This window comes from Daphnia pulicaria, chromosome 1, assembly GCF_021234035.1.
Source record: "Daphnia pulicaria isolate SC F1-1A chromosome 1, SC_F0-13Bv2, whole genome shotgun sequence".
NCBI classification, from domain to species: domain Eukaryota; kingdom Metazoa; phylum Arthropoda; class Branchiopoda; order Diplostraca; family Daphniidae; genus Daphnia; species Daphnia pulicaria.
Genome location: NC_060913.1, coordinates 13637034 through 13664837, shown reverse-complemented (window position 1 = coordinate 13664837; position 27804 = coordinate 13637034). Strand labels below are relative to the sequence as shown.

At 45.6% G+C, this 27804-nt stretch overlaps 2 protein-coding genes across 9 annotated transcripts in view; both read left to right on the top strand.

Moving 5' to 3' along the window:
- The window catches only part of LOC124333762 (tetratricopeptide repeat protein 39B-like), a 5045-nt gene extending 2768 nt beyond the window's left edge, over positions 1 to 2277 (top strand). For 2 of the 4 annotated variants that reach the window (XM_046788995.1, XM_046788996.1), the window contains 5 exons: positions 8 to 240; positions 320 to 473; positions 567 to 641; positions 725 to 923; positions 1474 to 2277. In XM_046788995.1, coding sequence (XP_046644951.1) covers positions 8 to 240; positions 320 to 473; positions 567 to 641; positions 725 to 923 — 661 coding nt within the window. In that variant the 3' untranslated portion in view covers positions 1474 to 2277. Of the gene's footprint in view, positions 1 to 7; positions 241 to 319; positions 474 to 566; positions 642 to 724; positions 924 to 1413 lie in introns of all 4 variants that reach the window. The other 2 variants (XM_046788994.1, XM_046788993.1) reach the window with 2 other exon arrangements.
- Positions 1598 to 27804, top strand: LOC124332867 (solute carrier family 4 member 11-like). Of its 5 annotated transcripts, none has more exons than XM_046788922.1 (20): positions 1598 to 1734; positions 2577 to 2811; positions 2990 to 3455; positions 3535 to 3640; positions 4414 to 4645; positions 6093 to 6200; positions 6352 to 7019; positions 9326 to 9366; positions 15228 to 15417; positions 15962 to 16049; positions 16157 to 16280; positions 21784 to 21996; positions 22080 to 22290; positions 22612 to 22725; positions 23451 to 23657; positions 25534 to 25786; positions 25861 to 26133; positions 26202 to 26375; positions 26446 to 26641; positions 26706 to 27804. In XM_046788922.1, the coding sequence occupies exons 7-20, from the start codon at positions 6893 to 6895 to the stop codon at positions 26940 to 26942; spliced, it is 2448 nt and encodes an 815-aa protein (XP_046644878.1). In that variant the 5' UTR covers positions 1598 to 1734; positions 2577 to 2811; positions 2990 to 3455; positions 3535 to 3640; positions 4414 to 4645; positions 6093 to 6200; positions 6352 to 6892; the 3' UTR covers positions 26943 to 27804. The 5 variants fall into 5 exon arrangements, with proteins under 5 accessions (XP_046644878.1, XP_046644879.1, XP_046644877.1 ...); XM_046788923.1 differs by lacking the exon at positions 1598 to 1734 and adding an exon at positions 2357 to 2484; XM_046788921.1 differs by lacking the exon at positions 1598 to 1734 and having other exon boundaries at positions 2414 to 2811; positions 6356 to 7019.

The following is a 27804-nucleotide window of genomic DNA, read 5'->3' as shown; positions in this document are numbered from 1 at the left end:
TTTCAAGGGAGGTACCGTCGTACAAGCAGCGAATAGCCGGGAAGTCGTTGCCGGCAGAAAAGTTTGTCATAAGGAAGAGCGCCCGCTTTTTTGCGCAAGGTGATAGGCTACGTCTGGCTGCTTTGGAATTGCTCTACGTTTGGAATATTTTAAAGATTATTGGGAAAGAGCGGGTTCTCATTCAACCTTGTTATCGTCTCATTGAACGTACCATCAAAGATCTCGAAGCTCGCAAACAAGGTAAACTGAAAATGTGAAACCGTGACGTGACGCCTTGTACTGTAACTGCAATTTTTTTTTTCCTGTTCATATTTTCTAGACAAATATTATTCTGATGATCTCGCCCTGACACTGTTGCTGAAAGGGTGTTGTCTTCGCTCCATGAACAGTCCATTGCAAGCCGAAGAATGTTTCCTTCAAGTGTCCAAAATGGAGAAAATGTTGCAAGACGATACCTACCTCATCCCTTATAGGTAATATTAATAATTAATATGTTTATACAGTATTAAAAAAAAAATTAAACGAGTTTAAACAACAAAATATTTAATGTATTTATATCAATTTAGCGTCGCTGAATTGGGCTTCCTCTATCATTCTCAGGACAAAAACGAACAAGCAATTTTATGGCTTGAAGCTGCAAAGTGAGTGGAAAAGTGGTCCTTTTGGGCACAGCTTTTCGTTTAATTAATCGTGTAATTAATTGAATTTTATTCCGCGAAAATAGAAACAATTATAAGGCTTACAGCTTAGAATCCAGGCTCCATTTTCGCATCCACGCGGCTCTCAGCCAACTCAAGGCACCGACTGAAGAAACTGGACTTGAAGCTGATAACGGTGAAATGGTAATGAGTGGTCTCGATGGTGAGTTTCAACAACTTCAAACTAGTTCAGCCGATGAATCAAAACGGACCACTAAGTTATAAGTAAATCTTAATTATTCAATCGCCTCTCTTCTTCCTCATGGCGTTTCGCTTTTCCCTCTAAATTAAGAACGATAAAGAAATAGTCACTATTTAATCATGCCCGATGAGTTGTGATTTGGTTGTTCGCGTTTGATTGCACCGTCTTCGATGACAGATATTCTCGTTTTCGAATAGTACCTTATACAAATCTTTTTATTTCGTGTTATGAGGGATTTCTACCTAAGTTTTAAATGTTAATTTCAGGCATTCCAAAATTGTACTGCATTTTAAAATTGGTTGAATTTGGTTTTTGTTTGCTCCTCTTTTTTCCAATTTTTCCACACCAATAACATTAGAATCTATTGGATAGAAAAATTAGAGATGCAGTCAAAATGTTGTTAAAATTAAAAGAAAATGAATAAATGAAAAAAGAGAAGGAAATGATATGGTAGTCTAAAGTCGTGAAAGTAAAAGTGTTGAATGTTTTAATCTATTTTTTTGTTTATTTTAGTTTTTTTTGCTCAAGCTTCTTTTCTTTTCATTTTGGCGCATCATTTCCAACAGTGAACAGTGAAAGGAAACGGATGAAGCGAAACGGTGAAATGACTCGGGAGATTCGGCTAGAAAAGCAGCAGATGTTGTTCATGCCGTTCTGCTCCATCGACTTTACCTACGTTCCCGAGAGAATAGCATCATAGATCCTACCTTCCCATCTGTATAAGGATTGACTAGTCGATTTCCACAGGAAGAAAAAAAAGTACTGCATGGTGATAAAGTTCACTCATGCCAACGGCACCGAACTGGATCGATAATCGGCGCTGTTCCTTGTGGAGTAAGTATATTGTTACCCCCTTTTGTTGATGTAGGGGAACAAAAAAAACCTGTTGGAGGTTCCCCTTTAGGCAGGAGGAGCACCAATCTGTTAGCATAGTGAACATGTAGTCTTAACTTTGGTCTTGACCCAGTTGCGCTTTGAAGGAGAGTTGGATACAATCATTACTCATTTTGAAAGAGTGTCCGCCAAGAGGGGGAAAAAAATTATGTTAACTTACCTTCGTCGCCATTTATGTTGAAAGGCAAACACGGCGTGGAACCATCAGAGTTGATTATTGGATCGAAAGAGTTGATTTATCGTCTTGGATTGCAGTTGAAATCGTGTGTATCGCCCTTCTCTTTTACCCTCGGTGACGTGGCAATCGAAAAACCCATTATTTATCTTGAGATAACAATTTTCCTGTCTTCCCTCTTCCACCCTTTCCTTTCGGGGGAGAACTCGGTCGTGCAGGAGACAACTTGATTATATCATGTCGTCTCAGCGAGAAGTCCTCTCTGTCTCGTCCGTGTAATTTGTTCTTCTAGCTTCCTACGACGGAAGGCACAGACAGAAAAACACATACAGAGCGAAACAGCGATGATTGGTTCGATATCTTCCCATTTGATACCTGAAATGGTACCCTCTACTCCGGAAGAAAAACGTAAACGCGTAATGGATGTAAGGATTGCGGTGAGGAGGGGAATAGGCCAACGATCAATGTGCCCAACTTGTCGAGCGGCTGGAATCGATCGGCTCCGGCTGCATATGGTTTGATCCGGATTCCCTTTTAGCCAACTTTTCTAAGATCAAAACTGATTCTACCATGTTTCTTACCCATTACCAAAAAAACGATCCGGCAGGAGGCTGAAAGCGTAAGAATTCCCGCGGGGTCAAATCGACGAACCAAACAATCCTCTAATCACCTCTAATCAACTGGCTGGTCTACTCCGAGATAATCTCTGATGGGAACCGGAAGTTCCCCGACCAAACGAAATTTCTCAATTCGTCTTGCAGCTGAGCCAGCAAAAAGATGGCGTGGGCGGAAGACAAAGGGCAATCAAAAAAAAAAGAAAGGAGAGGACATACTTTTACCAAGTAAGCATTTTAAAATTTATTTCCCACGCACAATGAAATCGAACGCAAAAGTTGGCTAACCGAGACATGCACAACCTCTGTTAGCTACCCTATCATCGATCTAGCCCACCTTAATGCTCCTTTTTTGTCTGGAACTGCGTCGTCTACCATGTTTCATTTGGCCCTTTTTTTAATTCAGTGGCCTGCTTCTTGGATAGGGGAAAGGCTAAGCTGTGTTGAATATGACAGCAAAGGAAGACTCGAGAACCTCTTGCCGACAAAAGGCATTACTTAAGACTTGCAAAAGCCAAAAGGATACGTTTTGTTTATGCTCTTCACCCGCCACCACCCACAAGAGCTTCGTGTAGAACAACAGTGGCTCAACATTTACACAGACTAAGACGGGACTAAGAACTTTCTGTAGTCGATCATATATTGTCCTTATTTCTTTTCTGGCCCTTTCCCTTTGCCCCGTTCGCGCAATCTGCTACTGCTGCCTCCCGTCCTCCATGGTGGCACTGGATGGGCTGAGAGACGGGCGAGTCTGCGGACTAGGAGCTTGCCCCGGTAGTCTCTCTTTCCCACCACGCGCAGCTCTCTTCACCATCTCCCCACGATTTGTTGACACACGGAAAGAAAGCCATACACACCGGGGAGAATCAGTGGTAAGGAGCCAGTTCCTACTCAGTCCGTGCTCACGTCAGTCACATTCGTTTCATTGCTCTCTTTTTGAACCATTTCCAGGCCTCGCTTCTACTCTGGGTACGTTGACGTCGAGAATCTCTCAAGCGACGATACTTAATCGCAAATTGGTTGACGACAGAACCGCTCCGCAAAGTAATTCTACAAAGTAAGTGGCTCAATCATGGTATTTTATTTTAATTTTTTTGAGTGGGTGTTTCAATCTCAAAGTCTCACACGACTTAGTGGTCGTATTGACTTATTGGACATAAATCTTTATTAGTAGTTTCTTGACGATCGTGCGGAGTCGTCCTGAGTAGCTAGGGGGGGGGGGGCTCTGTTTGATTGACTCGTATGTAAACAGTACGGTAGTACTGCTGGGATTGATTGCGGCGTTGGATAGCGACAGTTATCACTACTGAGATTGGCATGTCATATTTCCATCTTCTTCTGTTCCTTCTCTCCGCCGAATTTTCCTTTTTTTTTTTTTTTTTTTATTTTTCGGCACTCTTTATTTCTTGTTTTCAACTATATACTGTCGACTGCTCACTGGAAATGAAGTGCTATATGCCTGGATTGCCTGGCTGTCTCTTGACTAGCTCACTGCGACGGCTAAGAAATCCTATTTACCGCTACCACACCCGTGCTTGGTTCACCCCCAAAAACGACCAAAGCACGCCAGTGTGTCTAAATGGGCCTTCTGAATAGCTGTCATGTCCGGAAGCCTGGGCCAACTCGCAAAAATAAAAAGAAACAAAATTGAGGTCTTGTTACTATCTTGGGAAAAGTTGTTGTTACCCAACCATAGCGTTTTTCTATATATAAATATAGCACTAAAGAAAAATGATGTATTTATTTATATAGAAAATGGGGGGTGGGGAGAGAAAGAGAGAAAGTCTGCTGTCAGGAGAGTAACTAAAGCCTATTTTCTGGTCTTGATAGTAATATTTCCTCCACCATTCTTCCTTTCTATTCGCGGGCCCTGGATAAAAGGAAGCCTTGGTCCGCTCTGTGGTCAATATTTCTGCCGTCTCGTCGGTCGCACTTGAGAAGAAAGAAAGAAGAGTTACGCAACTCGAAGATAAAGGATCAGATAACGAGTCGTCATACTTGTGTTCGGAAGCTCATCGAACAAGATCTCGTTGGGAGGAAAAAAAGCGACTGCTCTACCGAGGTAAATAAATTTCTTTTCGTCTTTCTTTCAATACATCTTTCTCAATTTACATTAGCTGTAAGGAATTCCGCTCGTTAATATTTGCTCACTCGACTACTTATATTCCTCCTCCCTCATTGTAATCTTTGCCCAGTTGGCTGTTTTCACATTTGACGATCGTGAAAGGCTACTTGGGCGGCTGGCGGTCTGAAATCAGTGTTCCTTGTACAACCCATGTTTATGGCGGAGTCGTCTGCCTCTTCAACCTCTCATAAGTCATAACTCTTCCGGTCTCATCCCTTGCTCTTCTCCTCCTTCCTGTTCCCGTGCCATGTTTTGGCATTTTCCCAGCTGCGATGAAATTCATCGATACAGAATTGCTGGTAGAAAGGAGGGGCTGAGAGTGTGTGTGTGTGTGTGAGAGAGAGAGAGAGACTGGGCCGGCAACATTGTAGTATCTAACGCGCAGGGAAAAAATGCATCAGGATTAAGGTGGGCGGCAGCGGCGGTTGTTGTCACGCCAGTTTGGAGGCAGACAGAACTCTTTCATTTTTGTTTCCCTCCTCCCTCTACTATCCCACTGCAACCCCCGTCGTCTTTCCGTCCCATCTTTCCTCGGCTCTTTTGCTGGTACTCCTGATCGATCTACAGAGGTTCGTGAAGAGCACGTGATTCCCTGGAACGTGCTACTACCAACACCGAGTAGCCTAGCCGAGTCGACGAGCGGAAAGGTTTCTCCGGGCTCCTGATCTCCTTTCCGCCCCCCCATCCATCCGGTCAATAGAACTTTGGACTCCTTGTGTCCGTTTCCTCGGTCCGCTTTTCTTTCTTTCCGCCGCCTATAAGATGTACAGGATGACAATGTCTGCTGAGGCAGAAGATACTTTATTCGATTCCAGGGTTTAACGAGTTCAAGTCTTGGCGGATAGCTGCGATGGTTGGTTAGCCAAAAGGAAATGAAAACGCCAAATGAATCCTTACCGAACTCGCAGCTTTTACTTTCTGTGGGGCACAACTTCGGTTGATGCGCCACGCGTCGCTTCTTTCTTTTTGTGTGCGAATGACAACCGCTGGAAGAACTTTTATGCATACATACGCATGCACACACAGGAGGAGGAACGTTGATGTAATCCAACTTGAATAGAGCTGTCTACTATTCCGTCCAACTCTTGTCAGTTTGGGATCCTGGTTGTCTTTTTCATTTTCTTGCCTCCTTTTTTTTACAACCTAACCACAAAAGAAGCTAGGAAAAAGAAATATTCGAACCGAGAATGTAGTCAAATAAAAAGACGATCCTCGTTATTATATCTAATATCATCGACTCTCTCTTCGACTGTCGCAGCTATTTGGAATGTGCCGATATAAATCATTTTTTTCTTACTATAATTTTTTTATTGATTTAGATATTCTGTATTCAAAAAGAGCAGCCTCCTAATACTCAGTCCCGCCATATTTACTTCCATTCCAGGAGTGAAGAAGAGTTTCCGGGATCGATCCAGCAGCGCACGACCCCTCCCCGGGGATAGCGAGAGCCCCGGCACATTCATCGCCACCCACCACCGACGACGGCGGGCGGGTAGGTTATTTTTTCATTTCGTGCCACTTTTGAGTGGCTTTTTCCATGTCCAATAGTTGAGCCTTGACTGCCAGTGCACTCAGTGAACCCAACGTTTTTCCTTCCTTTCTAATTTTCTAATTTCTACCATACTAATTACGACTCTCGCCAGGAAGACAAATTAATAGAGCTCCACCATCACGGCGAAAGGTGGTGGGCGTTCAAAATTGGCTCGCCCAGCAGCTGCCAGAAGCTGAATAGCATGAGTACCGACAACATACCGACCCTTTGCGTCCGTCTCCCAGTCAACGGAAGTTGAGAATGGCATCAGGAAAAGAATTGAACAACTAGTCTTGCTACTGTTGGAGGAAGTGTCGTGGCACTCGACTAGCTGCTCTCTTTCTTCGTCATCTTGTCGCAGCTGGAACGTTACTTCTGCTCCTGCAAAAGAGAAGTCGACGACCTACGCCCGAACGGATTTCCCTTTGTCTGTCGGATGCATGTACGTATGCAACGAGAAGGGGCCAATTGACAGGGAATAACAAATCGAACGTACGGTCACGATTGGGTGAACAATTGGCAAGCACAAAAAAAAGGGGGAAGCTGTTAAGGTGTTGAAGGCTGACTGAGCGATAAATCCTCTTCAACACGAGACACATTGCACGTACCACACCGCCCACTACAAGTCGCCCCCAGGTTCCGAAGAAGCTACAATGAGTGTGCGTCGCGTCAAGGGCTCCTATCGTAATTCGCTCAGGCGTTTCGGAAGCGGCGATCCTAACAAAGCCGTCCGCAACAGCGCCTGGATCTTCCGTAACGGCGAATGGCGGCTCATCTTCGGTAAGTTTCCATTTTTATCCTTTCACCGTATACCGACTGACATAGTGTGCATCACCTAGGAAAGGGTTCTGTAGGGAGCTTGTGTTAATTCGATTAGCTTTCGTAGCCTTGACTTCCGCTGAAAATGAGGGAATGAAAAATGAGCTCCTTGTATATATCCCGAGTTGATTGATTGATACTCTCTCTCCCCCTTTCTTCTCTCGAGACACCCACTGAAACTGAACGAAACACAAATACAGGATCAAAAGCTCGCCAGCTTCTGGGTTCGACTCCCTTTGCAATCAATTTTGTAGCAAAGACGGAAGTTTCATCGAGTTAGGCTCCCGATAGGCTGTAGTGTGCATCTTGGATCTTAAAGTGCAGAGTTGTGCTCCATTTATCCCCCATTCTTGTGCTCTCTCGTCAAACTTGCTCCTTCGCCAACCCTTTAACCTTTTCCATTCATCACGGTGTGCGTGTGTGACAAGGGAAATCACAAAGCGAAGCGAACGAGAAACAAACTGAGAAACGAAACAGAATGGGAACACAAGAAACTGAGAATGTCATCGATCTTTTATCTCTTTTCTCTCTTTTTTGACAAAAAAAAAACAAGTCTGAAGTAAAACTAACTTTTCCTTCACTTGAGCGCTCAAGAAGAGGCAGCCCATGGCGGTCTCTCAAATAACCCAAAAGGAGAACTCCGCCTGTCGCCTACGTTCAACATTAAAGGTCTTTCCATCCGGGATGTTGACGACGATACTTTAGGAAAACAAAAAAGTTGCCCTTGTTTTCTTCGAGGAATGATCTCTCGAGTCCTGCAAACTTGTTTTGCGTTGACGATGGCCGGGATCCATTAGCTCTCGCACAGTGACTTTACCAGCTCCTGTATCAAATGGTGGTTATAACTAGTCCACAGCTTCCTCTTTACCCAACCGAAAAAACCTTCTCTTTTGTTTGGTTTCGTTTTTCTACTAATAGTTTCATTACTACTCGAATGATTGTGTTCATTAAGTAGGCTCGCGTAATTGTGTAATTTAATTATACTGCCAGACAGCAGGCAGCCAAACCAGCCGGCCCAATGTGTCGGCTGCACTGTCTTCCAATTGAGATTGACTTGTAACCAGGTCATGTGCTAATACGTGGCCGAGCTGCGACGCTGTGGCACGTCTTTTTCTCGCATTCTCTTTTGCTCCCATTTCCTCCCGTTGCTAAGGCTCTTACATGTCTGCATCCGAGATACTATCCTTATACTTTAACCAAGTTATTAAAAAGAAACAAAGTTCCATCATGTTAAAAAAAAAAATAACTTGTCTCAGGACATCTGTCAAATGGATTCCCCGCGGGTTCGACATTCCCTTGACAACAGATTGTCAATTTTCCAGTGGCTGTATAGCGGGAAATAAAAAATCGATTGTTTTATGCGGCACCTCAAGTCCGAGCTTAACCTCGAACTTCAAACAACAACGTCAATTTTGAAACAACTTCTTATTTTTATGTCTTTCTGTGTGGTTTGTGGTTGCCCTTTGATCGTTGAACGCTCGGAATGCCGCGCACCGGCACGATATTTTGATTGTGTGGTGTGCGTGCTGCTGGTATATTATGCAATGCGTCGGGTGCTCGGGTCCAAGTTGCTTCTGGTCCCGTTTCCTAGATGTCTCTAGCAACGCCTTTCTCGGGCATTTTCTGGCGCCACTCCCGAGATCCTTTTCGAGGGCCACCCTGTGTTAGACTGTTAGTTCCATTTTTTTTATTTTTCTATGAATCACAAGAGGAATATAAAAGGAGGAATTGCCCTTTTCATTGGGATCGCCTCATTTTAAGTTTTCAACAATCGCGATTCCCTATTTCTCCTTTGACATTTAAATGTCGTCGCTTTTCTCTCTTATGATTGGCACGTTGCGACAAATATTTCTTTTCATTTCTTTATCTGTGCGTTGAGTGATGGTCTTCAGGAAAAAGTGTGGAAACCCCCCTGAGGAAACGGGGAAAGGCGGGAATCCTATTTGAGCTCATCAATTCAAATCTGCCCTCCATCTGCATTCGGCTCCCAAATTGTTTGGTTCCCTCTTCCTTCGTGAACAAACGAACGAATGCGTAGCATTTTACGTCAGTGATGGCGTATAGGCTTCGTAGGCGTAGGGGGGGGGGGGCATTACAATTTGGTTCGGAAGGAAAGAAAAAAAAACAATCGACATTTAATCAACGACTGAAAAACGTCGCTCCCGCTTTTTAAGACATCCAATAGAACATCGAGTTCCCTTTTCGTTCTTTGTTTTACAACAGTCCTGATAACACATTTTTCTTTTTTATTTCGTTTTCTTTTTTAGACGACGGAGAGGAGGCGTGTCTTCTTTATGCCAAACATGAGGTAAGTTGTCGCTTTTCTTCTGTTTTTGTGCCTCCATTTTTTTTTCACGTTCCCGGTTGAAGGTCGTGGCCCTCTCACCTGGTGTAGCAACTAGTTGGTTGCTAAGCGTCTCCCTGCCCTATATAATACCCCCATAAGAACAACAAAAGAAGAAAAAAAAACTTCATGGAATTCAAAGTTTGTCACTCGACCAAAGAGTTTTACTGCGTGTTGGTTTACCGCAACACCACGCGAAAGCGGTTGGATCGTCTTTGCTTGTTTGCCCCCTCCCCCCCCCCCTCTCTCTCTTTTTATTCTCCGTGATCCCGCTTGAACAAAGAAGCAAACACGCTAGCTGCCACGTCAACGCGGATCTACAGCACACACATGAATGACCTGGCTGGGTCTCGACTGATGTCGGAATCGCATGTCGGATTCATTTATTTACTTTCGCCGACCCCCTTTGCGATCCCAATAATCCTGCTCACGTCGTCGTCACGGTCGTTATGGATCACCGATACTTGGACTAGTCAACTCACGTGAGGCGTCATTCATCCAGCCCGACCCCTGTTTTCATCAGACAATTTAAAAGTTTTGATTAGGACCGGTTTTTTTTAATGATCTTTAAATTTCTTTTTTTTTACGGTTCGTCGAAAAATTTCGTTTGATATATAGCCCTTTGGCGTTTCTTGAATTGAATTCGGCGAGGAAAAAAAATCCCATCATTCGCAAGTTGGCAGCTTGTGCGAGTTAGATTTGTTGCTGCGTCTTTTCTTTTGCTTGGAGGCATATAGAGCCAGTCTGTTCTCATCTTGAAACCCACAAGTCTCATGTATCAATATTGGGGACAGGAAGCACTATCCACCAACTGGTTACAACCTTTGTGTCGATCCACGTAATCCCGCTCCTCTTTGCATTCCCATACGATATGGAAAGTACGGTCGACAATCCCATTTCTTCGTCTTTCCGACCGAATCCTCTTCCGGTCGGTTGCTGCCCGACTAGGATCAAAAGCGCCGTGCGCTATTTACCGTGCAACTGTCTACCTCCTTGGCCAAATTCAACCTTTCGGAAGCCAATCCCTGGCGGAATGAAATCGAATAATTTACGATTGCAACAGCACGCTATAGTCACGAATCTATTTTATTTGTATTTGGACCCAATAATTCAACAGCATAAATTATTGCGCGAGGCAACTGTTTTTCGATTTCCTTGCGAAAGATGAATTACTCTACCTTTAATGGTCCCCAATTTTCTGCGCCGATCCATTGTTTCTTTTTGTTTGTTTGTTTTGTTTTTTTTTTACTTTTCGGGTGTCAGTGTCGGGGTATAATAGAACAGAAGGCAATCTCCCGCTCGAAGGTAATCATTATATGTGAGTGATGCGGCAAGGTTCGGGTTTAACCAGACGAATCGATACGGCTAATGAAAGCAGAGGGAGCAGGTTTTCAGGATCTTTGGTTCGGTTAATGCCTCGTCCGTTTTTCCGTATTGCCTATCTGAATTCCTAGAACGGAATGGTCAACCACGTAGGAGACATGTGCGTTAGCTATGATGTTTTTCTCGTTACTTTCTTCTATTCTTCCGTTGTGGTTTGACCCCGATGACCCCAACCGACATGTAATGAAGATCCACTGCTTTTGCTATACGTACCGACAATGGACGATAATCGGCTCCTTGTCGATCGATCCAGCTGTCACTATCACCTAATGTTTCTTTTTGGCTTCCCTTTCGTGGCACTTGTCTTAAGTGTCGTCACAATGGCCCGCGCTGGGCAGTGATAGATTTCCTGCCTGGATCCCCCTCCCCCCCCCCCCATTTTTTTTTTTTAATCTGCCTTGACCGCCGACCATCGTCATTTGTCTTGTTGCTCTTTCGTGTTCACCAGTTTGGCGGGTGTTTATCTGCGTCAGAATCTGCGAAAACCTCCAGTCCCATCGCGCCGGAAGTAGGAAATCAATTACGAAACGCCAAGTTTTGATGTTTGTTTACAGCTTTTTGTTGTAGTCGGAAAATCGTAGTAGTGCAAGTTCATTGATGTCGTCGATGTCTTCTTCTTTGTCGTGATGGAGGTTAGAAAGAGGACGACATCAAAGGGAATTTAGGAACAAGACACAACAAAACTAGGAGGAGCAGCAGCAGCAGTTGATGATTGGGACGAGGAAACGGGGAAATTGTGTGTTCAAAGCAAAAAAGAGAAGAAGTGATGAGCAGAGAAGAAGAAAAGGCGAAAGAAAAGAGAGGAGAGAAAAAAAAGTTCCATCACGCTCGGTCGATTTTCCACGAATGTCTTAACCAATCCAACTCACTTTTATCCCCCTCCCCCCCATCGACGCCTCTATTCGGTGCTAGGAGGGTCCCCCACCCTGCTCTCCCGTATACACCAGCGATCGGTGGTTCGAATCGATCTGTTCATCACAGCAGGAGTAGAAGGAGTAGTAGTCTATAGCGTATGGATTCCTCCTCGGTGTAAAAGGGAAATAAAAGGAGGAAATAAAAGAGGCAAAATAAATGAAAAGAAATGGCGGAGAAATAGTTGCAATAGAAGAAAGAATCAGAAGGCGTAGGCGAGGAGAGATGGGAGGCAGTGCGTGACTTTTTCCGCTTCCGTTCGGCTGCCAGCCTCGTGAAAAGAGGTGAATGATCCGACCTTTCCCTATCACCGACCACCACCACCAATAATCTGACCCGCCCATCACCCAGCTCGGATAAATAAAGCCAAGAAGTCTCAACAACTCCTGGATATTGTGTTTTCTATTTTCTGGAGAGGCACCGTTGGCTAGGAGGGAATTCTTTGCTATTTTGAAAGCACAATATAAAGAGAAAAGGTGTAGCGCGGGATCGAAATAAGACGTTGTCTCGCCTCGCGTAGATCCAGTCAGCCGATTTGTCCGTGATGACGGGACGGGCTGCACCGCGTTCGGGTTGGGCTATACTGGTAATAGGTGGCCGCATCGATTTCCATTTGGGAAACGTGGCAATCACGGGGGTCTTTAGCAAAGAGAGAGAGAGAGAAAGGGGAGGAGTTATGCAATAGCTAGACACACACAAATGAGTTACCGCGAGTGCCATGGATTTGTGGGTGGTGGCGTCAATCTAATCACTAACCAACCGCAGCACCTACTATAAACGTGTGTGATTTAGTGCAGTCCGTAAAAAAAAAATGATTTAGTACAAGAAGCCAATCAGTTAATTGATTTGTGCGTAATTCGCAGTCAATTGTCCAGTAAATGTTATTTCCCCGGGTTTTCATCCACATAATAAGCGTGAATAATTATATGTTCCCCCGCACCGACGCCCAAACTAGAATGATACACTTGCACAACGGCTCGTGACGTATCGCAATATGGATACTGGGTAGCAACGGGGAGTTTCCCGTTCAGCTGGCTGGAAGGATTCCTGCCTGTCACTCCCCTATTCCTCGATACTGGGGTATAACGCGTAGAATTGATCAATTTTGTTTCTTTATGGCGCAAAAGTGTCCAGCGAAGCTAGCCATCGATCAAGTCAAGGAAAACCTTTGTTCATAGTTTTCTCCTAGGAACGAAAAAAAAACAAAAAGAAATTGAGGCCAAAAGAAACCCGAGGGCTGGACTTACGGAATCGAATCAGAATGTTGCCTATATTTAAGTATGTAAATTCTAACCTTACAAAAGAATCCGAATTGCTTAGCCTAAATGTCGAGGAATATTAACAAAAGGTGTCTTCTCTCTCTCTCTCTTCACCCCACAAAGGAACTTTTGTAGTTTCATGGAAATCCGCAAATTCCCAACTTTTTTTTCGCCCCCACCCCCTTTCAATGTTATTTCAGTTGCGGGCGTGCGCCGTGAAGCCCGCGCTTCTGGTGGTGACATCGAGGGACCTGACTCTCTCTCTCTCTCTCTCTCTCTCTCGAGTTGCTCCGGCTGCTAGCAAAGTGAAAGTAGTGCACGAGAGACAGAGAGACCTCCGAGTCTGAAAGAGAAGGAGGGAATTTTGTGGGGGCTTGTGTGCATAGGTTGGTATCAAGTGCCGGTGCCTTGTCGGTGGCAGAAGCGGCTCGGACGTGCCACTCTCTTCCGTTTTCGGCCGGAAAACGACGAGAGAAGAGAGGGAGAGAGAGAGTTTTGCTTTCATCTTCGCCATCTACCACTTTTATCTTCTTCGTGCAGCCCCCATATCTCTCTCTCTCTCTTCTCCACCGTCTTTGACTGTCTATCTCTCTGTCGATCTCGAAAGCGGGCGACAAACATTGTGCAGCTTCATCGTGTGATATGGCGTCGTCGTATGGATAAGACATTTGTCTTGTGTGTGTGTGTCTTTCTCCCTTTTGTGTGGTCTCGACAATTTCAATCGGGTTCAACCAATTCAATCAGAACGTTCAATTATCGAAGCTTTCCATCCTGTCCACTTTTTGGTTGTCCGCCCGTCTCCTTGGGGAACCTGCCAACTGATTTGCTGTCGGCAAAGTGTCCCAGCTTTGCTTGCAAGTGACTTGAAAGAGCTTTCACCCAGGGCTATATCCAACTTATCCGGCGACTTGGTTTCCTATCGTCTCTTTTTTCTTATCGCTTCTATTGATTCCGTTCCGGTTTGGTTGTTTCCAACTTGTTTTGCGGATGTAACAACATCGGTCACGATCTGCTAGGTCAAAAATTCCATCTATCTCCGGCAATCTCTAGGTCGCGGTTGAGGCTTTATCTCGGTCCGTTTCCCATTTGAACGTCTGGTTCAAGTCAGTGCAGCGTGAGACATTCCCTTGAGCCACGATGGATCCTTCATCATCCGGCACTAATAACGTGGCGCTGCTGCAGCAGCAGCGTAGCAAAACAGAAGTGGAGGTCCTGCTGGATCAGCCAGCGGATGCAAGTTGCAGCAACAGTAATAACGGCCTGAGGAGCGGGGAGACGGTTCTGAACTTTGCAGCTTCGGTGCCGTCGGCCAAGCGGGCGGCCAAGCGCTGGAAGGAGCGCAATCGGTCGATGGCCGCTTCGCGAGGCAAAGCCCCAATGTCTAGCAGCAAGTCGTCGACGGTGCCACTCATGGTGGCCAACAGTCTCATGTCACCTGGCAACAGTTTTGTCTTGTGCGACAGTCAGTGCGTGGTGGAAATCAGCGCCCCAACCGGAGTCGTCAGCACCGAGCCGTCGCTCCAACCGCAGCCCGTTTTCAAGCGAAGATGCTCGCTCACCATGCCCTATCCGGCTCTCTACGGATCGTGGCAGGTTCAAACGGCTTCGCCGGCTGCCACCACCAATACGACAGCGGCAGCGGCAGTAGCAGCAGCAGCCTCCAAAGCGGAGAAGTCACGACAAACGAGCACTTACGACTCACCTTTGACGGAGCGGAAGACGATGGCCCAGCGGGCCGAACGTCGAACTCTACAGCGTCGATGGTCCACTTTTCAAATGAACGTGGATCAATTGAACCAACCGGCGCCGACCGTACCCGAAATTCTGCCCAATTTGAGTGTTGCACCGGCGTTGCCCCGTGTCCGACCCGGCGCTGGGCGGACACGCTCCGGTGACGTCAGTGCCACCATTGACGAGCAAACGGAGGGCGAAAATAGCGAGGCGGCAGTTGTCGAAGCAGCAGCGGCTGAAGGCGATTTACCGCGGAGAAACATCGGCGAGATCCCACGGTCCCTAACCCTGTCCGTTCAAAGATTTAACAACAACGGAAACAATCGAACGACCCCCGATGTTGAAACTAGTCCGTCTGTGGTCTCGTCTTACTTGGGCGATGACAGTTGCCACCAGCTGTCGGCCATCCACTTGCAGGACATGTCGGCTTCAACTTCAGATAGGGCCCTTGTTTCAACCACAATAATAGCCAACGATAACGAGGATGACGATGATGAAGTTGAAGATGATGGCCTTCATTTGATCACGTGCACTTTGCAGAGGTTGCCGCTCAAGGATTTCGGCGCAGAGGTCAGACCAGCTGTGGACATTACCCAGTTCCTGCAGCAGAGCGTCCTACTCCTGGACGTCACGGAGAATTCGCCTTCTGACCTGGTCGATCTCCTCCTCAGCAGGATGGTGCCGTCCGTTGCCGAAGAGGCCAAAATGATTCTCTTCACTCATGACACAGGTACAGGATATTATCCTCAACAGCGGGCAAGTGGCCTCCTCCTGGGCCACAAGTCCTTATTATCTTCTTTCCTTTTTTTTCTCTCTCTCTCTCTCTCTCTCTCTCTATTCATTCATATTAATCTGCCGGCGAGTCTATTAAAGTCGATAATCACTCGAGCTTTATGCGTTCCTATTCAACCGCCGCACAATAGTTCTTGATTGGCCATTCACTCATACCGCCATTGGCAAATTTCAATCCTTTTTTTTTTTTAAATATCCTGATGAGGGGCGTAGGCGATTAGTAGCTCGGCTCCCGATTCTCTAGTAACTTAAATCAAGTTCCTTTTATTTAGCCGTTGGCCTTTCGTTGTTTGAGCTTTCCTCTTCAGTTAGTATTCTATTGATTGTCTTTGTATTGTTGATTGATTAGCTCGAGGGTAACTTGATATGCAATCGCATGGCCGCCCCTATAGATTTTTTTCTTCTCTCTTGACCAGTTTCCTATGCTCCGTTTGAATTTCTTCTTCTAATCTTGTTTGAAATATCTTGAATCCAAATGTTAGTTCCGATGCTGGCGAGGACGATTCAGGCGACGTGCACAACGGGCGACAGCGGCACTTTCGACTACGATCAATCTTGGATCTGCGCTCTGTAAGTAGATTGAACAGCCACTGTCGACTCTCACAGGATGGGCAGCAAGCTGCATCGAATAGTTGGGTTCTCTACTATTAATGATGTCGTCGGTATTGCACATGCAGATGCAATCTACCAACACTGACGAGACGCCACGTCGGAATCGTCCGCCTCAAGCATCCGGCAAATATGGGCCATACTTGCCACGAAGTCCGACTCTTCGTCTTGGTTCTCTGCCCCAGTAAAGAGGTTAGTGTTCCACTTGTCTCTCTCTCTCTCTCTGCACTCTAATGATGTCGTAGCGCCCGCTGGTATTCCGTCGTCGACGTGAAATCGAGTCGCATTTCAATCAATTATACGATAAAATGAACAGTGGGCTCGTAATTAACGAGTGGATTTCCGCCCTCAAGATACAATGTAAATGTCAGCGGAATGGCATGACTTTTTGCTATCAGTTTCGAGAACATCTGGTGGGAACCTGCTTTTTGATTTACGCGGTTTCTCATTTCATCAGAAAACTTTTGGCTTGTATAGTTGCCCCATTCGTTTCCCCTTGCACACTTGCAAAAGTAGCGAATTTGAATAAGCCGGCAAACGACGTACGTGTTCAGCAGCTGTTCGCGTATCTGCGGACAATGACGTCAACTATTTCCACCGGGGGGGGGGGGGGGGGGTAGTGGGGAGTAAACCCGCACCTTAATCTTAATGCCATCAAACTCTGGTTACTACCTGATGTGGCTCATCACGAACATCCACTCCGCAAAACTTGCAAAATCGGTCGAGCTTTGGGTGTCATGCACGAAAGCTGCGGTCGATGAGGCCGATCGAATGACGCCGACCTCCCGGCATCTGCGCCGTCGGGTCACCTTCGGGATGCGTGCGGTTTGCCTCGTATTGCATCGGCTGAACAACAGTCGGCGGAATCGCGGAATGACGAGAGGTACACCCGAAATAAACTCGGATGGTCCCTTTTCCACCAGGGAAGAAGATGCCGATAGTACGGCATGTGCATTACTACTCACTCTTGCTCTGTCTCTCCTTCGTCAACTATGCGGGGCCGAGGATTGGGCCGCCGCCACCCGCCATCTGCGATCCCTTCAGGCATTCACTTGGCCTGTCAATAAATAACGAAGGGAGCGCCTAGAGTCTTATCGCGGCCATGCACGAGCTCGAGTGACGCCCGCTGACAAAGTAAAACAGGAGCAGGGAAGAATGAGAAATCGACCCAACACGCTCTTCATCTTGTTGTGTAGACTGTTTCTTGATTCTTTTCAAATGGTCGCGCCAATATGTCATTTGTTTTTCAACAGTTTCTTTCAGCCAATCGATTTTTGTTTGCTCTCTCTCTCTCTTTCGCTCTCTCAAATAATCCCAACAAAGAGACCTTGTCGGTCACGAAGGGAAGACATTTTTCATTCCAAGTTGTGGTGAAACGTTCAACTTCGGTTTTGGATCTGCAAAACGCTAGCTTTGTTTATTAACCGTAAAGGCGGTCCCCCATTTCAGTTCAGCAAAGGCTTTCTGCAAACCCATTTGGCGATGCTTCATGAGTCAACACTGTGTGTCACAGTTGACAGAATTGTTCATCATGGTGTGGCTGATGGGTTCCGGCAACTCCGGGGCGAAAACACCAGTTCGCTTTGATTCGGCTGCCTTGGTCATTTGCGTAATAGTAGACTCATTTGAATTTCGCTCCATTGTATTCTAGCCTCGTCGCCTTGACTGTATCGTCCTGATATTAATACGTTTTCCGGTTTGATATTTCAATATTTGCATTCGTGAAACCAGCTGTAAGAGAAACGTGAACTGATGTGGCAATTCAAAGGGCCCTTTGTGCTGCTGGTGGGGGAGCAGAAACAATGGAGCGATTGATCCGATCAAAGAAAATGTGACACTTGAGACAGAGACAGGGACTACAGATGTCTTGGGTAAACTGATGACGTTAATTGGTAACGGACACCACCCCAAGGAATAACACGATAGGTGCAATTTCATCAGATATTTTGCTACGAAATCCAATTTGACTGCCGAGAAACGGCTTGGCCGTTTTTATTTCTTAATCGGGTACGTAGCAGCAGGTCTTTAACACGCGTGTAGCATGTTAACACATCGGCAAAAATGCCTACTGTGTATAGGCATCTCGCGTGCACGGGCATTTTGCCTGCCGCGATTTATTTTCCCTGGACCTGGAATGTTTGTCTATTTTTACGAGGGACATCAGTGCGTTTGAAAACAAACAAATCACGGCATCGAAGAAAGAAGGAAATGAGGGGTAAGAGATTGTTCGTTCATTGTTAACCACCAAAGAAACAAGATGGCAATTCCCAGGAAGCCAGCAGTGTGTGTGTGTGGTAGACAGATTGTTGCTTGTAAGAAAAGCAAGAGAAGACAGCCGTCTCGCCTATCCACAAATCTCTTGTTTTTTTGCCAGGCAGCAACATCCATTTTTTTTTTTTTTTTTTTTTTTTTTTGTTCTTCTTTCGATTTGTCATTTGGGCTGTTTGATTGCTATGCGTGCCTCGCTTTTATGTTGTTTTGAGGGAAGGAAAGGGGGAACGCTCGGTTTTATTCTTTATTGCTATTTTCTTCACTCCGGTGCTGCGTATATATTTGCTACGGCACAAAGTGGTGCGCTGATTGCCGATCCCGTGGTTTCGGTTCGTATTGTTTTCCATCCAATTTATCACTGTACCGATATATAGTTGAGACTGCTGGTGCTATCGGCGGCTGTTATTAGGCGGTTACTACGGAACTTGTTCTCTCTCTTTCTCTCTCTCTTTTTCTTGCTTTGTTATTCGATACAATTTTTAACCATTGACTGTATACTATTACTGCTGCTACTGCTGCTGCTGCTGGTACTGGTCGCTCGGCTTTTTGTGTTGTTCTTGGGGCCACTGAGGTCTTGTAATATTCTCCATCTTTTTCGCAGCTCCTTTACAACAAATATAGCTGCACTTTGCTTCTTTGGCCTCTTTTTGATGGATAGTTTTCCCTTCTTTCTCTTCTTCTTGTTATTGTTGTTTATTATACGCACGGGGCTACACTCGCCTTTCTTTACGGGATTGCCAGCAGTTCACCTCCCCCTACCCTAGCTGTGCAGTGACTGTAGATGTTCATATTGAAAAAGATCGATACGACGATCGACTGGTGTGGATGACTGCTGGATGAAATTCCATGTCACATATGTTTCACAAAGAGATAGAAACTTTTTCTTGTGAAGGCCCAAATATCTCGGATTCCACTATTCAAACTTCCAACTGGAAATTTTGGCTATTATTGCTTTTATTCAGTCCGTCTCTCGCGTTTACTGCAGTCTATACATCAATTTCATTTTTTACTTTTTTTTTCTTTTTTGAAGTACGGAATTTATTCTCAATGTTTATAGGCGGTCGATAGCCACTCGCCTTTACATATTATGGGACCACGGGTACTCTCGTTAGAGGTTATATCTGAGTATAAAAGATGCGGCCGATCGAATCAAGATATAGATACAGAAGGGCCCAAATATACATACATATCTCGCTCTATCTTTTGGTTAAAGCCTTTCTGACTATGTAAATACTATATCAAACGAATCTTGAAACAGCCAATAGAAACGGAAAGGAAAACGGGCACAGAGAGGGAGGCGGTGGGGAATGGGCTCGGAGCTTTGCTATTTATTGATTTTTTTTTTTTTTTTTATTTTTTTTTATTTTATTTTATTTTATTTTGTGAAGGTGACTGTCAGTATATAGAGACTGGAGGAATAGAAGAAGTACTAGAAAAGATAAGAAAAGAATCATTTCTTTTTTTCTTCTTCTTCCTTTCCCTCCGTGTTCTTTCCTTTTTGCCATTTCTCCCAGTCAGTTCTGTGTGTTTGGTTTTGATTATATCTAGAAGAGTCCCCCCCCCCCGTAGAGATGTGACAGAGCCAAAAGAGATTGAAAGATACAAGAAGAAAATAAAGATAAAAAAAAAAAGTAAAAAAAAAAAAAAAAATAGATCTTGAAGGGTAGGAAGGAGGTCGTTCACGGTCACATGGGCATATAACTGGGTCCAACTCTGTATCCGAGAGGAGCCCCCACCCCCTCCTTTCTCTTTTCACGACAGATATGATGGCTCGTTGCTGTTTCTCATGACATGGCCGTTTCAATATCGCAGTCGATGAGATGGGCGAGGCTTTCAAGCCGATGATGTTGCCGATGCCTGGCGCACGCTGTGTTGACCGCCCCTAGTCGGTCCATCATCTCGGATTGATAGCGTATAAATAAAAATAAGTAGGTGGTCTCGGACAGGCCCTAATATTATAATAGCTATAGCTAGCTCAGCAGATTTGTCGAGATGGTCTCTTTCCCCTTTTTCTTCGTTTCTTTTTTTTATCCCGGTGGATTGAGACGAATCGGACGATGATGGCATCACAGCTAGCACGGTACTTAATATTCCTCTTTTTGAAATGCTTGAGAATGACACAAAAGAGTCTCAACTGTGAACACAATCTCTCTTTTTCTTTCCTTTTTGAACCCTACCCTTTTGATAACTGACTCGATATACTTCGCTGCTGCTGCTGCTTCGCATCTCACGCTCGAGGTTCTTTCTATTCTCGTAGACTCGTGTAGTGACGATGAGAGAGACGACAAAGACAACGAACGAACGCAACGACCGTCGACCGAGCCATTTTTCACGATCGATATAAGAAACACGAAAATCCTCGCCCCGTTGCTGTGCTGCGCTACAATATAATGGCCCTCCCCCCCTCTTCTTCTTCTTCTTCTTCTTTCACTTTATCGTGCTGCCACGTCTGTTTGTGCTTCGTATTACGTGATGGAACAGCGAATGAGAAGAGGCAAGGCAACTCTCTCTCTCTCTCTTTAAATGAACGCAACCTCTCTCTTTTTTTTTTCATTCTCTTCTTCATTTCTTTTTTCTGACTTCATTCTCCTCTCCTCCCACTCCTGGAGAGTTCGGCTCCCGAAAAATCTTCTGATTACAGATTAGCAACAAGAGGCAAACTAGGCTGCCAGGCGCGCCTTCTTCTTCTTTTCGAACGTAAGATGTTGTCGACGACTTTTGACAGAAGTTGGCAACCAAACGAGACGGACGAGTGGAAAATCGCGTCTGACGTCAAGAAAGACGAATCATCATCCGCTCCTTCTCCTTCTCCTTCCCGGAAATAGATTTATACGCGTACACTACTACAGAAGGGCGCCCGATTCCCGCCAGTGCGGAGAGATGGCCCAAATAGCCAGATCTCCTTCAACTGCACTTCGATCAACCATAAATGGGAAAGATTTCATCACTTGGGATTTTTGTCTCCACCGGGAATTTTCGGTGTGTTTTTTGTTTTTTTTTTTCTTCACAGAAATGACTCACGCGGGAGTAGTGCATTTCCTCCCCCCATATACATGCCAGCAGAAACTCCTCCATTTCTTTTTGATTCGCATTCTTTTGTGGCTTGAGGGTTAGCCAGCCGTACGATATAGATGTGGCTTATACCGCGCGCACACACACACGCCACTGTATCGGCCTGGGAACGCGCCTTTCCCCTCTCCTATTTTCCTTTTGAGGGCTAAGACTTTTTGATGTATGTGCTCTGTAATGATACTCAGGCTCCTATAAAAGAATCTCTTTATCTGGCTTGGCCGATCACGTTCTTCTGTGTTTGACTTTCCGCCTCGTGAGAAAGTTCTTGAGCGATGGGTTTTTCTAAGCTGTTCTAATGCCTTTCCTATTTAATGCCCATTTTGTTTTTTGTTTGGTTTTTTTTCGTGACCAGAAAGGGACGAAGAACGCACTGGAAACTGGCCGAACGTTTGCCACCCTGCTGGCCGACATGGATCTCCGGCAGCGTCTGCTGGAGGCCCGGACTGAGGACGAGTTCAAGCGGATCTTGCTGAAACACACGCAGGAGCTGGCTGAAGAGCAGGCCATTTCCATCCGAGTGGATCACGGAAGTGCGACAAGACTCTCAACCGGCGGCGAGAGCAATGTACGTCTGGACGCCCTTTTTTTTTCTTTCTTTCTTATTACCGTGCTGCTGGCCCGGAATAACATTTGCGCTCTCATTGGCAGGAGGGCGAAAAGTTGTGCAGATTTGGGCAGGGCATCAGAGAGGATCTCTCACGACGTCTGCCCCACTACATCTCTGATTACAAGGATGGTTTGACAGGTGTCAAAACGCCCCAAAAGGTCCTCTCCACTACCCTGTTCCTCTACTTCGCCTGCATCCTTCCGGCCATCGCTTTCGGCGTCCTCAACGACCACAATACGCACGGAAAAATAGGTAAATGGCTCGTTTTTTTTTCTTTTTTTTTCGCATTATTAGTAGTCAGAAAACGAGTCTGTGCAACTTTTTGCGACGACCCCTTTTCATTCATACAAGTTCCCGGTAACGGCCCCAAACGATCGATTCGCATCCATGACGGGACAGGGGGGGGGGGGGCGGAGGGCCAGTGCGATCGATCGTTCTTCGGGACTTGCCGGACTTGGCTATTGTGTCCTGTGTTTTCTTGACTCTCTGTAGCATCATCACACTGCCCAGTTGGTTGACTTGGCATCCAATTGATTTCTGTCTCTATTTTTCTTCCGGCTTTGTAACCTTTAGACGTCAAGAAAGTCATCATCGGTCAGACCATCGGCGGCTTATTCTTCTTCGTCTTCGGCGGCCAGCCCCTGCTGATCCTGCTCACCACCGCGCCACTCTCACTCTACATCAAAGGTTCTTTTTCTCGCTTGCCCGCCCCGCCTGCAGCACTTTCTCTCTTTTCGCTTGAGCCATTTCCGTCCTCTTTGTCGCCTCGAGATGGAGACGTTTGACACGTCAAGACGAGGAAGATGGATTTGCTCCGTCAAGCGGATTTTTCAGGGAATCACAGTCGTCGTCGTCACTAACCTTCGTCTACTTCAATTAATCAGCTCCTCTTTGCTGACTGAAAACTGGCTCCTAACTTTTCCCGTCGCCCTTGTTAGACATCGCGGCACAAAATGGGAGAAAACGACGCCAGGCTAAGAAGAAAAAAAAAATGAAGAAACGACGGAGGATATACCCGCTGGGAATGTGGTGTAGTTTTTCTTTATTCTTTTGGCCAGCAGCGATAATAATAACCGTAACACTGCCTCGCCGTTGTTCTCGGGATGGATTCATTTGGTTGGGGGATCAAAAAAAACTCTACAGCTACTGAGCCTTTAGGGAGGGTAGAGAGAAATACTAGTGCGGTTTGTCACAGTCGAAAAATGTCAGCCGCCCGTTGTTATTACGGTCGGCTTTAGGGGCGACGTGTAATGGGTCTCATTTCGTCCTGAAATCCCCCGACAGAAATAATTCAATTTATCTTTCTTTTTTTTTCTTTTGTTTTAAATCTTTGGTTCTTCCTTGTGTGATTATCGTTCGACCTTTTCTAATATGTATTAAACCCTTTCTGCTTATTTCTGTCTCTCTCGCAGTGATCTACAGCATCTGCGAGGATTTCCAGCTGGATTTCTACGCCATGTACGGATGTGTAGGTCTCTGGTCATCGTTCTTCCTGGTCCTCTATTCGCTCTTCGACGTCTCGCGCCTCATGCGATGGTCCACCCGTTCCACCGAGGAGATCTTTGCCCTTTTCATATCCATCGCATTCTGCGTCGACGCCTTTCGCGACACTGTCAAAAGTAAATATTTTTTTTTTATTCTTCTTTACATCCTCCTTTTTTTTTGGAGGGGTTGGTGACGACAACTGCGTTGTGTCCAATTTGGATCAGGCCGTCCCCAGCTTATGTATGCCGTCCCGTTCCGTGTGAATGGCAATCGAATCAATTCGTACCGTTGGGTAAATCAATTCCGATTGATCGGAAAGGAAGACACCTATAGACTGGCGGTGCATACTGAGGTAAGTATGGATGAAGGGCAGCAGCACGTCTTGAGACTAGAGCAACTGCGCAATATAATCGATTGCGCACATCCAACTCGCGGGCGGGGCATTCGTGTGATGGGCATTTTTTTGTATTATTCTTTTTTGGCGTTTCCCACGGGTGACATGGCGCGCTGTCACTTTGGGTTTTCCTAGTCCAATTCAGCCTGAAATGCAATTTCAACAAGTGCAACATTTTGGGCATTGATCCAAAACTGCCCACTCACTTTTCGCTTCTTTTTTTTCTTTGTCTTGGTCAGCGAGTTATTGGTGACGTCTGTGGGCATCGATTTCCTATTGTTTTTTTTGTGTTGTCTTAACACTTTTTCTTTCTAAAAGTTTTCTCGGGCAGCCAAAAGAGAAATGGGGTCGAGGGGATCGTGGGAAATTGAGTTCTTGCGAGGGAGAATCCAAAGATTATAAAAGAGGGGCAATGAAACATGAAAAAGGCCGATACTCCTTAGAGAAATTGCGAGAAACGACATTGTAAAGCTCGAAGCTCGCTCCTTCTTTTTTTTTTTTTTGTTATTGTTGTTGCTTTTTCCTCCGAGTGGAAAAGCGATCCATGTTGCCAATTATTTGAGGCGAAGACTGCTGGAAACCCCCTCGAGCAAACCAGGAACGACGGCTACAAAAGCGTACGCCCCCCCCCTCCCCCCTCCGTTTGTTTGAGAGCTGGATGCGAATCGGCTGGGTTCTGAAGGTCGTTTCGGCCATTATTATGTCGATGCTCTCTCTCTCTTTCTGCCTAAAGTTATGGCGAAAAGAGCAGTGGAGTTCGGAATCAGATAAGGAGGACTCAGTGTTTCGCCAAGGAATCGACGAAAGAGAATCGAGCGGAGTTTGCCCATCTTCAACTCCTTCCCTGCTGGATTTGGCCGCGCGTGAAACGAGCTGCTCTCGAGCCCTCATTACGTCGCCGACGTCGTCGTCCGTAGACGTGTAGATTATCGACCGGTGCCAGTTACGGAATCCATGTGTGTCATGGCGCCATACCTTCCGGCCTCGTTTGCGAATTCCGCGCAAGGACGGGGGGGGGGAGGGGTGGAATTGCTGGCAAAGCGCAAGCAAGGGACGGGCAAGCACGTGCCGAGGACAATGGCAAGGATGTGCATGATAGGGCGAAACAAAAAGAAACGGTGGCAAATAGAATACAAAATCCTATGGCTTTTGAGTCGTTGACTTATCTAAGTATCTTTATATTATATCCTTGCTCGGCTGTGCTGGAGAGAGAGCCCGGCTCGGCTGACTTACTCTAACGTGATTTCACTTGACTTAACCAAGACGGACGCGAGGAAGTGGTTAGTACATTATGTAGTGACTGGCGTAAATGTTTCGTTCGTCGACTCTTCTTCTTTCTTTTTTGTATCTCTGGTGTCTGTAGTGGCCAAGTTAGCTCTTGACTTTAAGTGCATAGTTTACAAACTTGTCAAAGTTGACTGTAGCAACTTAAACCAAACAAAAAATACGGACACATCTTCAGGAATAACAAAAAATGATGGGGGATATGATCCCTGGAGGAAAGTGCCACAGCAATTGAAAGCCAACAGGAACTTAAATTTAGTTTCATCCAATTTCGGAAATGGTGGCAAATTGTTAACCTCGTTTTCTTTCTTTCTTTTTTTTTCTCGTGCAAGATTTCCAGGAGAACTACAACGCCCCGTCGTGTAAGGGTGATCCAGCGAGCCTAGCAGTCAACGTCAGCAGTAAAGCGAATCGTGTCGACACGCCCACTGCTGCTAATAATTCCGTGGTGGCTTACTTACTTAGCCAGGGCAATGCTTCCGTCTCCGAAATCGTGGAATGCAACCGGGCCAGCTCTCTCCTATTCCTTCTCCTCATGTTTGGCACCGTCTGGATAGGCGTCTCCCTATACAATTTCAACAAAACGTAAATTGACTTGTCCAACAACATTACCCAGACGCTAGTGTTCGTGTTTTGACTGGATTCCATTGATTCAACAGACCGTACCTGCAGGCTGGAAAACGGGAAGCCTTGGCCGATTACTCGCTGCCCGTAGCTGTCATCACGCTCAGCTTTGTCGGCTCTTATCTCTTCCAAGATGTGACGGTGGAGAGGTTCCGATATGACGACAAAAACGTCTTTATGGTGGCACCGCTCGAACGGCTATCTTGGCTGGCCGTCTTGGGAGCCATGGGCATGGGATTCTCTTTATCGCTGCTCTTTTTCATGGATCAAAACATCACGTCGGCCATGGTCAACAATCCGTGCAACAAGTGAATGGAGCAGCACACGATCAATTTGGGCGATTCATGGTTTAATTAACACTTATTGACTTATACAGGCTTAAGAAAGGTCCTGCCTACCATTGGGATTTGTTCGTGGTGGCGTTGGTGACGGCTTTCCTGTCCTTATTCGGACTGCCGTGGATGCACGCCACCCTGCCACACTCGCCGTTGCACGTCCGCGGTCTGGCCGATGTCGAGGAAAGAGTCGACCAAGGGCACGTCTACGAAATGTATAACGAGTTGCCATTTTTCATTGCGAAACTCCAAGTAATGGTAATCTGTTATCTTTTGTTCGAGCAGTATTGTGAAAGTGCGCGAGACGAGACTGACGGGCATGATTTCACACTTCTTCATCGGTCTCTCGCTCTTCCTGCTGCCCTATCCGCTGGCCTACATTCCAACGGCTGTCCTGGATGGACTCTTCCTCTACATGGCAGTTACTGCTCTCAACGGCAATCAAATGTTTGAGCGCATTACTCTCCTCTTTATGGAACAGGTAAAAACCAAGTTTCATCCATCAATAAATTATGGTGTGTCTTGATTCGATTGAATTCCATCAGGCCGCTTATCCACCGAATCACTACATTCGCCGAGTCCCACAACGCAAAATCCATCAGTTCACCGGCTGTCAGGTGATGCAGTTGTTGGTCATGTGCCTCTTTGGCTTTGCTCCTTGGGCTTACATGAAGATGGTCTTCCCACTCATCATCCTCTTCCTCCTGCCTGTTCGACACCGGCTCGTCCCGCAACTCATCGATGGTCGCTTCCTGGAAGCGCTAGACGGAGAGCATCAGTGAGTGAAGGGATAAAGAGAAGAATCCGCGTCATTCTCCCTCTCTATACATCTATCTATCTGTCTCGATCTTTTTAGGAACTTTTAGAAACCACATTAGTTACATTTTCTCGATTCCTTTTATTCATTCCTTCTATTAAACGTCACGTAATTCCAGTTCATTGAATGAAATCCAATCGAATCCTTACCATTTCCATTTTCTACCAACACATTTTTAGGAGATTTTTTTTTTGTACACCGCTATGAAATAGTCAAGCATCCAGAAGGAAATGTTGAATTAACTTAAAAACTTAACGATCGAGTTCTAGTGCAATAAGAAGAAGTGCATTTAGTCGCTCCGATGTGGTTCTAAGCATCCGACCCTCCTCAGTTCTTTTCTCTCTTTAATTTAATTCTTTATCTCTCTCTCTTTATCTCTCTCTCTCTCTCTCACTCGCACGCTCTTTATTATCGATTGATGATCATACGGATGGTGGTGTCGGTTAACAATTGTTTAGTGCTAACTAGTTTTCGGGTGGGATTTTTGTTTGCTATGTTGAACGTGGGTGAGTGGGGCAATACGAATATAATAAAAACATGTTTATGTTTTCTCTAATTCTATTCAATTGTTTGATGCGTTACTATATAGTCAATGTTTGTTACACACGTTCGTCAAAACCGGCCGTATATATGTAAATAACGAACATACTGTAAACATTTAACCACCTTACTTATTGTAGACCGATTCCCGATTCATTTTCACTCTTTACATTTGCGAAGTTATGATATCAAGATTTGCTCTGAATGTGATTTCCAAAGTTTGTTATGTCGAGTGCGGGTTACTTGCGGAATGAATTATTACAAACAGAGCTTGTTATCGCTTTGAA

Excerpts from the sequence above, each read along its gene's own strand:
- LOC124332867 (XM_046788922.1), top strand. The coding sequence starts at position 6,893 with ATGAGTGTGCGTCGCGTCAAGGGCTCCTATCGTAATTCGCTCAGGCGT. Across the intron at positions 21,997-22,079 it reads CAACCGGCGGCGAGAGCAAT|GAGGGCGAAAAGTTGTGCAG; the intron begins GTACGTCTGGAC and ends TCTCATTGGCAG. Across the intron at positions 25,787-25,860 it reads CTATACAATTTCAACAAAAC|ACCGTACCTGCAGGCTGGAA; the intron begins GTAAATTGACTT and ends TTGATTCAACAG.